The 10,771-nt window shown below is 31.7% G+C and overlaps 1 protein-coding gene across 1 annotated transcript; it reads left to right on the top strand.

Moving 5' to 3' along the window:
• The first annotated feature begins 238 nt into the window (after positions 1-238).
• On the top strand, positions 239-9,403 carry LOC112515596 (probable metal-nicotianamine transporter YSL7). The gene is made up of 7 exons (XM_025122493.1): positions 239-735; positions 6,397-6,560; positions 7,084-7,181; positions 7,423-7,557; positions 7,637-7,826; positions 8,001-9,146; positions 9,243-9,403. The coding sequence occupies exons 1-6, from the start codon at positions 339-341 to the stop codon at positions 9,105-9,107; spliced, it is 2,091 nt and encodes a 696-aa protein (XP_024978261.1). The 5' UTR covers positions 239-338; the 3' UTR covers positions 9,108-9,146; positions 9,243-9,403.
• The last annotated feature ends 1,368 nt before the right edge of the window (positions 9,404-10,771 follow it).

The following is a 10,771-nucleotide window of genomic DNA, read 5'->3' as shown; positions in this document are numbered from 1 at the left end:
TAATTAAAAAAATAATAATAATTAATAAATCAAAGCAACATTCAACCACCCCATCCTCGCGCGAAAATATTCAATGGTCTCACATATTCCCATAGGCTTGCTGTCATATCATTGTAGCCCAATTCCGATTCCTGAATTCCAAATTTTCAATTCCAATTCCGATTCCAATTTCAATTTTGATTCCAGTCCCCACCAACCACTATGTAATCCAAGCACACTGACTCACCTTTCCAAAATTTCATAGTTTTATTGCATCGAGGGCAAAGATAACGACCCTCCCCTGCCCTTCATAAACCCCCAATCCACCAATTTCTGAAATCAGAACTCAGTTTTTGCTAATGGCGATGGAAAGAACATCGGCAAGCATTGCAGAAGAATACGATCTGCAGAACGGCAACGGAGGAAAGAGGAGCACGGAGGCGATGGAGATGGAATCGACCGAGAGGATATTCGAGAGCAAGAAGGTTCCGCCATGGCAGAACCAGCTGACAGTTCGTGCATTTGTCGTGAGTTTTATTTTGGGGATTCTGTTCACGTTCATCGTCATGAAGCTTAATCTCACTACCGGAATCATTCCTTCGTTGAACGTCTCCGCCGGACTGTTAGGGTTTTTCTTCGTGAAAACATGGACGAAATTCCTCGATAAATCTGGTATGTTGAAACAGCCATTCACGAGGCAAGAGAATACTGTTATTCAGACGTGCGTCGTCGCCACCTCCGGCATCGCATTTTCCGGTACGTTCAATCGATTTATCTCTCTCCCTCTCTCACACACACACTTGAATTGATTCCTTCATGAATTTTGTATTATTATTTCGATTTCCCACTGGACAAATCTGAAATCTCTGGCTTATCACATGTAACCAAAAGTCAAAACAACAATAAAAACAAATAATTGAAGTGGGACATGAATTCATGATGAACACCCAATCTTCATACAAACCAATAATTCGAAATTGAATTTGATTCAGAATTCGATCGAGTTCACACTCGAGCTGAATTACAAACATGTAACACCATCTTCAACAATATTTCTAAATTAAAAAAAAAAAGGTTTTTGTTTTTTAAAATATTCTAACACCTTTGCTATCTAGTCCATACTATCTTATAAATCTATATTATCTTATAAATCAGATTTATTAAAAGTCATAAAAATAATTTTTATGCATAAAATCTTAAGAGTCTTAAAAACAACTCATAATGCATTGAGTACTACTACTTTATGCATTAAGTTTTAAAATCTCTTAATCTACAATTAAAATAACATATAGTGCAAATTACCAATGCACATTATTACCTTTTCTTTTCATGTTTCCAAGATACTTTTGACACATTTTACTCATGTCTTCACCCTCTCGTACTTCTATGTCTTCAACCTATCCCTAAGGTGAGATTCAAACTGATATTCACCATGAGTTATTAAAAGTTCTTTCATTCAGTTACTCTAGAACTCTCGGTCTCGTTCTCGTTCTTGATCTCTTGATTCTTTGCTATTGATGTAAATCAAACACATTTGTGGAGTCATTTAAATATGTTGGATTTTAAATATATTGGATTTTAAACCGTCAATACACTTTTTTTTTCCATCGATAGATTGTAATTGGAACCATGACTCTTATTTATTTAAATTATATTAATATCTAAAGACCAAATGTAACTTATATCATCATTAAATTTTCTTTAATAAAAACAGTGAAACTTCAAAATCGTTAAAATTTACGGATCCCGCTAAATTACGCAAGTACACAACTAGTTTTCAAAAATAAAGAATCATGAAAATATAAAGAATTCTCAAAAAATTGATGGTGAGAGAGAAAAATAATCATTTTATTCAATTCCACCAACGAAATTGAGTTATTATTATTTTTTAAAAGTTTTTCTAAAGTGTTTTGAAATATTAAGTTAGAGAATATTATAATAATATAATTTATGTTAAAATCTCTAAAATAAAGAATCTGTTGGAGATAAATGTAATTATTTTTAAAAATTTATGTTTTGGTTATCTATTTTAAAAAAAATTATAGAAAAACTGTTAGAAATGCTCTAACAAAATGAGTTGGAGACTTTGGCTCGAATTTTTCTTGAGCTTTGGGTACGTTAAATACTATCTATGGTTTTTGCAGGGTATCTTGGGTCGAGTTTGTTTTATCGGACATAATTTTGATCTATTTTTTGGATTGAGTTTGTTTTATCGAGATCATTTATGATTGATGTTTTCAAATTATCCAAGTTTCATCGAGAGATTGAGATCATCTTAGTAGGTTTATTTATAATTTCTCTTAAAATTAGAAGAAAAAAAAGTAAAAATCTCAGAAATCTGCATTCTCTTTTCTACTTTCTGTTTTAGAAAAGCCATCGAAGTAAAAACGAACTTCAAAATATTTATTTTCATTTATTTTAAAGAAGCTTTTGAAAATGCTCTAATATAACCCAAACCATGAAATTAAACACTTATAACCACACACGCTTGTGGCCGAAAAATATCCACAATATTGAGTCTACATTTTAGATATGGTTTTATTTTTTATTTAACTGTCAACTTAAGAGTCCACATAATTGATCGATATGTATATAAATTGTTTAGAAAAAAGGTTTTAATATTTGATTTAAATTGTGAAGTAGAAATTCCACACGCCGATTTCGTTGAACAAAGCTATGTATGTATACATCTTTTCCACAAATAGTAACAGTCTTTTCCTAGCCATTTTTGTCGTTTTTCATAATTAATGCCTTAAATTTTTTAATATAATTTGTTTGAATATTATATATATTTAAAAAAAATTAATTAAAAAAATTATTTTAATCGGTTGGTTTTCGCCTTGACCGTTTCTCTTTATAAATTATATAAATGTCATTCTCTTCGTAATTTTCACGTCTGTAAATTAAAAGACAAAAAAATTCATTTTTTAATCGGATGTGTGTGAAAAAAGTAAACTTTTGTAGCGGACATGGGTGGAAATGTAATTTTTTTTACGAAGGTAGGTGAAAAATATAAATTATTTTGTCGTTTAGTTAGGTTCGTAATTCGAAGAAAGTGATATTTGTGTAATTCTTAAAAAGAACTGATTAAGAGGTGAAAACCATATGGTTAAAATGATTATTTTGATTAATTTTAATTGTATGTTCTTAGTTAGTGACACAATTGTGTATAGCAGATTTAAAGCAAACTACAAATTTGGTCCATGTGGGTTGTTAAAAGTAAAAAATTTCACTTTTGTAGTTTTAAAATTACAGGATAGCCATTGTGGTTTGTAAAAACGTCTGGAGTTGATCCATTTATCTAGCAATCGTTACAAAAAAAATTAAATAAGAGGCATTTTTGTACTTTTATCGATTTTTTTGTCCTTTACCTAATCAAAAACCATAAAATCGATAAAGGAACAAAAATACCCTTTATTTCACAAAATCTTTTAACAACCGTTAGATGGAAGGATCAAATCCAAATATTTTTACAAACTATGATGGTTATTTTGTAATTTTAAAACTATAAAGATGAAAAGTGTTACTTTTGATAAACCATAAAGACCAAATTTGTAGTTTACTAAAAAAATTTAAAAAAATAATTGAAAATTTGTCTTATTATTATCACTTAAAACCATATAAAATTAATAAAAAAACAAAAAAGAATATAGATGAGATAAGGTTATGAGTGAAATTAAAATCTTGGCACTAATATAGGCGTGGATGGGGGACATCTATGGTGTGGTCCAGATTCCATCATCCAGTTAACTTTAAAGTTGACCACACGCCATCCATTGCTTTTGTTTATTTATTATTTTAATAGGTGATTTATATTTTCTTTCATCTATATTTTCTTTCATCATATCTTTCCAAACGAATATGTAATAAAATATGTGCATGGATTTATAAAGTATTCATTAAAATAATTTAAAAAATATATCACTTATAATGTTCAAATTTTCACTATAATATTTCATTTAAATAATAATTATTAAAAGAAGTTAATTGTCATCAATTATATTCGGTTGGTAGTGTTGTATCAAATATGCAAATTTTGTTGGTACACGATATTGAAAGTCGCATACCACGGTGAGCTCTTACACAGCGCCTTATAGGGTAGCTAAACTATAAAGACTGGATTTCGACACCGGGATCATGTCCGGGGCAAGACTTAGTACCATGATATCGACTAATTTAATTATTCATTATTTTTTGAATTTTTTATGTATTAAAGATTAAACTTTGTAACTTTAACTATTTTGTTTGAACATTTAAATGCAAAAACAAGTTAACTCAAAAATTGAACATAATGACAAATTTCATATATGTAACTTGAATAAAAAACCAATACCAACATATACCAACCGAAAAAAATTGGTACTAATGAAGTTAGTACGGAGTACAGTTAATTGGTACATGATATAAGATTTTACATACTAATTATAATTACTTGATATACAATATTGGAGAAAAAAGCTTGATGCCGTACCAAGCACACCCTTACTTATTTGAAATAACAGTTATTTATAAAAACTTGGGATTAAAAATATGTGAGAATAGTATAAAATTAAAAACACCAAAGTACAATTATATAAATTGGAGTGTGGTGGTAGGGCCTTTTCTATGCCACTTCCTTGACTTAATTATAAATCGAATCACTTAGTTGGCATTTGGTATCTATGAACGTGTTCAAATCTATTTACTCCAAAATCCACAAATAAATAAATAAATATATATATATATATATATATTATTAATAAGCATTTAGACTTATATCTTAAGTACAAATCTTAAAACATATAGTACCAGCATTTTATGCAAGAATTCAAAAATCTTTTAATTACAAAATATTTTGCACAATGTACAAGTTTAAATATATGGGTTTAGCAACTCAATATGTGTGCAATTATTTTTCCAATTGATCTTACTAATACATCATATTAACCATTAACTTTAAATATTAGTTGACTTGTAAAATAACCACAGACACTCATGATAAAAGGTTAAACTAATGTTTCAAAATTATGATACAACACGGATACACCTCTAGTGTGTGCATGTGTGTATATATATATATATATATATATATATATATATATATATATATGAGAGAATTTGTTGGAGATGAAATTAATCTCTTTGTAAATTTTGACTTTTTTTTAAAATTTTAAAAAATTTATTAGAGATTCAATAGTCATGAAAGAATCTGAATAGGTGACTTTTAGAGAGTAAACTCAAGTTGATGGACTGGCTTTTAAAATTAAAAAAAATAAATAAATACATGTAGAAAATAAAATATGGTTTATAGGGCTTCAAACGTCTTTATCTTCAAGACTTTTAAGATACATGTCCATACGTTAGGTTTGACAAAATGGATAGACCACACCAGTTGGGCATAGATGACGAGTTAAATGGACCCTTTTTCTTTTTAATTGCATTTTTTTAATTTTATTGGTATACTTATTTTATTAATACAATATAATTTAAATTGAATTAATCTTGTAGGCGTATGCCTGGTATGGTCAATACTTATATTTTCAGTTTTTACTTTCGAATTATGTAAGTAAGACTTGTGATTCATGGTTATGGGAATGATTGCTAGAAATAAACAATGAACGGTTACGAAAATAGAAACAGTTGCCGGACTGATGGGAAATCCCATACACCGATGTATATCAGCTGAAAATTATAAGTCGAATACCATAAGCTCATGACTTGGTTGTGGTCACTATAATAAATTTAACTCTATAGGACGCTTAGAATGTCTAAACTTTCTAATAGAATAATTTATAGAACTTAAATTTATTAAACTAAACTATAAATCGTCCATTCTAAAAGCGTTACAACATGTTTATATGATAGTTTAGACATTTTAACAAGTTTTTTTATGATGCTTTTAGAATCAAATGTCTTATTAGCTATTTTATACTACACTTTTGAGAAGTGTTCTATAAATCCATCTTTTTATGACGTACGTGTTTATTAGACATTTTTTCAAATAGTGTCGTATAAATTAGCTAATATAACACTTTATTTTAAAAGCGTCTTAAAAAACTTGTTAAAACACCTAAAACGTTCTATAAACTTATCATAACACTTTTAGATATAACGCTTTTTGGTTTGGTTTTATAAACGTAACTCCTATAAAAGATTTTATTAGAACGCTATACATTTTAGGCATCCTATAAAACCAATTTAATTGTAGTGGGTAACATATCAGCTTATAATTCATTATAGTGGGAGCCAACATGTTTGCATGACTATTAACTTTAAGATCTCATATATAGGATTAGTTGAGGTGTGTGTAAGCCGGAACGAACATCCAAAATCATCCAAATTTTGGTGGTGTATTAAGGGCATATCAATGGATCCTTTTTATGGTTTTATTTCAATGGCATTGATGAACTTCAAATAAATGTTTTCTAACTTTCACAGGAGGGTTTGGGAGTTACCTCTTTGGCATGAGTGAACTTATTGCAAAACAATCAAATGAAGCAAACTCAGCACARAACATCAAGAACCCTTCTCTTGGATGGATGATTATATTCCTTTTTGTTGTTAGCTTTCTTGGACTCTTCTCTGTCGTCCCTCTTCGCAAGGTACACCACCATATCTACATTTCGTTCGTAGTCTCTCTCACACACACAATGAAAGAGAAAACAAACGACCCCAATATATCCCACCAGAAAATGGGATTGGGATGCGGGGTAAGATGCACGCAAAACTAACATCTCCCACTAGTTAGAAGTGTGCAAAAGAGAGAGAGTTTCCCAATGAAATAAAGGGAATACTAGAAGGTGAGGGTTCGTTGGGAAATATGCAACTGACGTGTGAGAATAAGTAGAACCCTATCATGATACTTTCCAAAAAAGCCCTTGAGAAGATAAAGGGAATCTAACATAAATTAAGGCGAAAAGGGTTCAAGTGTAGCTGATATGAAACTCTAACACACTTTCTCCAATCAAATGTCGAGTCTTGGGTACAACACGTAAAACCCCATCATCAGATTACTCTAAAAAGAGCCCCTAAGAGAACAGGGTTCCAACATATATCGAAAATAAATGGTCAAAAAGTTTAGCTAACGTGTGATTCTAATAAATCTACCCGACCTACTTGTTGCAGATAATGATAATCGACTTCAAACTGATTTATCCAAGCGGCACAGCCACGGCTCACCTTATCAACAGTTTCCACACTCCCCAGGGTGCCAAGCTAGCCAAGTAAACCCGCCATTTTCTTTTTCTTTGAAGGATATTATATTTCTATACAATAAACACTAACACACACTCTTCACCATTTGGTGAGGTTYGAGCCTTTGACCTATTGGAAGGCTGCCCGCTACTGGTAATTCAGGTAACCGTTAGGCCTGGTACCAGGTATACCAGGTACCGACCTATTGTGGGTGGCTGGGCTCTAAGTATTTTAGAATTTTGTTGCTGATTTCTTAAACCTTCGCCACAGAAAACAAGTGAGGACTCTAGGAAAATTCTTCTCCTTCAGTTTCCTATGGGGGTTCTTTCAGTGGTTCTTTACCGGCGGAGACGATTGTGGATTTGCAAGTTTTCCTACACTTGGTCTTAAGGCCTTTGAAAACAAGTATGTGAATCTTTTCCTTTTTCTTTTCTTTTCTTGATTCTTGATCTAACAAACATCTTTCTTTACTGTCGAAAACCAGGTTTTTTTTCGATTTTTCGGCAACTTATGTTGGTGTTGGCATGATCTGCCCGTATCTGATCAATGTATCGTTACTCGTTGGAGCGATCCTTTCGTGGGGTGTAATGTGGCCTCTCATTAACGAGAAAAAGGGTGAWTGGTATTCTGCTGACCTCAAATCTACCAGTCTTCATGGCTTGCAAGGTTACAGGGTAAGATTATGGTTGTTTGTTCAAAGATACTTTCATATCTGCTAGATTCGGACCATCAAATCTATATATATATACACACGTAGGAACCACTTCCATAGACTCCTTCCGGATTTTCTTTTCTTCCTTTTTTTTCCAAATATCCTAACACTTGTAAGTAACGTTATCCCATTGAAGGTGTTCATCGSTATAGCAATGATCCTAGGTGACGGACTCTACAACTTCGTAAAAGTCCTTGGTCACACTTTGTTCGGCTTATACCACCAATTTAGTGATCGGAAATCCAAAGATGACATCCCCGTTACCAGTAATTCTTCGCCTGATCTTCTGTCCCTATCTTACGATGAGCAAAAACGCACCCGACTCTTTCTCAAGGATCAGATTCCGATGTGGATCGCAATTGTTGGCTATCTAACCATCGCCATTGCCTCTGCTGCTACTCTTCCACACATCTTCCAYCAGCTCAAGTGGTATTACATTGCTGCGATTTACGTATTTGCCCCCGCRTTGGCATTCTGTAACGCTTATGGATSTGGGCTCACYGACTGGTCCTTGGCATCAACCTATGGAAAGCTCGCAATCTTTATAATCGGAGCTTGGGCTGGCGGCAACAATGGCGGAGTTCTAGCTGGGCTAGCCGCTTGTGGGGTCATGATGAACATYGTCTCAACCGCATCCGACTTGATGCAGGATTTCAAGACTGGCTACATGACTTTGGCTTCACCCCGGTCTATGTTCGTGAGCCAAGTGATYGGAACCGCAATGGGCTGCATCATCTCTCCATGTGTCTTCTGGATCTTCTACAAAGCCTTCGATAATCTCGGAGTTCCAGGTTCYCAATATCCCGCACCGTACGCTCTCATCTWYCGAAACATCGCAATCTTGGGAGTCGAAGGATTTTCTGCATTACCCGAACGATGCCTCWTGCTTTGCTGCATATTCTTTGCTTTCGCTATCTTYGTTAATGGCATTAGAGACGGAGTGGGAAAATCGCGAGCACGGTTTATTCCGATTCCGATGGCGATGGCGATTCCGTTCTATMTCGGAGGTTATTTCGCGATTGACATGTGTGTTGGAAGCCTGATATTGTACATTTGGTCGAAGATCAATAAAGCAAAGGCAGCAGCATTTGGGCCAGCGGTTGCTTCAGGTTTGATCTGYGGTGACGGAATCTGGACRTTACCGAGTTCAATACTSGCTTTGGYGGGTGTTMAACCTCCGATTTGCATGAAGTTTCTTTCGAGATCGACTAATGTGAGAGTCGACACCTTTTTAGGTTCGTAAATTATTCTTACAAGTATAGGTTATAAGACTTGTTCATACCACAATNTTCTTTCGAGATCGACTAATGTGAGAGTCGACACCTTTTTAGGTTCGTAAATTATTCTTACAAGTATAGGTTATAAGACTTGTTCATACCACAATGGAAGTGCAAAATGTCGACTCTAAATCCCGGTTTGTATCCTTTTTCTTGTTCGTAATCTGTTTGGATTTCGAGTGATGATCATTTTCTGAACATCGAAACGTATTCGGAAATGGTAGATCTCGGAATTCAGTATGTTATCGACAATCATTACTCCATCTTAGGTTACAAAATGTGCACCAAAATATAGTATAGTTCACGAATTCAAAACGATCTTGTGTTGAATACAATTTTCTTAAGATAAATTTGTCTGTAACACAACTATAACTCAAAAAAATATTCATCCATGAATATCAGCATAGCAGATATTCGTCGATGAAAATGTGGAATGTTGTCTTTGTCCAATACAACGAGATATATCGAGATAATGTTTTTTTTTTTTTTTGTCTCTGTTGATATAATTCGATTTTATGTGTTTTTAAGAAAACGATAATGTTTTTATTCATAAAAATTTGAAATATATATCGATTTTCGTATCAAATTAACTTTTTAAAAATTCTCATTTTTTATGTAATTTCTTTAATTTTAATTTTTTTATCTTAATTTAATTTAGGTTTAATAACAAAGTAATTTATTTTTAATTTAATAATATAATTTTTATATTATCCTAATTATATTTTATATTTTTTATACTTAAAATGAGATATTTATCCTGTAGTTGATTATGTTTATCTGCAGTTAGTTACACAAATTCAAACATAGCTTTAATAATTTGTACTTACGCACAGTTTACTTATAATCTTGAATTTTTAAGTAATATGCATTAATAAACAATACTTCATGCATAAAAAATTGTTTTTAGGAGTTTTTGTCAATTATTTTATAATATTGTATAGATATAATTTGTATTCCTAAGTGTTATGTTATACAAAATCGTACGTGAAGAATCACATGATAAGGAAAGTTACAAAAGCGTAAGAAAAAATCTGAACTTTTGGTCATTCTTAATCTCATGTCGACCAATGAATTACGTTTTAGAAGAGAATTGATCTGATGTATTTTGATGTACCATATTAGTGTTAACATTCAATTAGAATTTGATTCAATGATGGAGATCTTTTCTTACTGTAATTTTTTTTTCTTACTGAAACTCAACCCTATAATCATCACATTACTATATTTGATCATGTATACAACTATATTTAATTGTTTATATTGACTTATTCCGGTGTAGTGTAGCATCGGTAATAAGCATTTTTGAATATTTGGATAAACAACTTATATCGGTGTCAAACCGGTAATAAGGCGTTTTTGAAAAAGTTAAACTCTTCTGACTTATAATAAATTGATAAATGTTTTGTAAAAAAATATAAGTTGTTTCAAATAAGCAATCTCACACACCCCATAGTATCATATATTTCTAATTGAATTGAAAAAAAAAAAATTAATGTATATATTATTAATTTTTGGCAATTTAAAATATTTTAGATTTAAAAAAATGAGATATTTGTTTTTTAGTTCTAATAAATGAGATATTTGAATAAAATATACATCATAAAAATTTTAAAAAATATAAAAGCATAAA

Source organism: Cynara cardunculus, assembly GCF_001531365.2.
Source record: "Cynara cardunculus var. scolymus isolate 2C chromosome LG 7, CcrdV1, whole genome shotgun sequence".
Taxonomy (NCBI): domain Eukaryota; kingdom Viridiplantae; phylum Streptophyta; class Magnoliopsida; order Asterales; family Asteraceae; genus Cynara; species Cynara cardunculus.
This window is presented reverse-complemented; position numbering and strand designations above follow the sequence as displayed.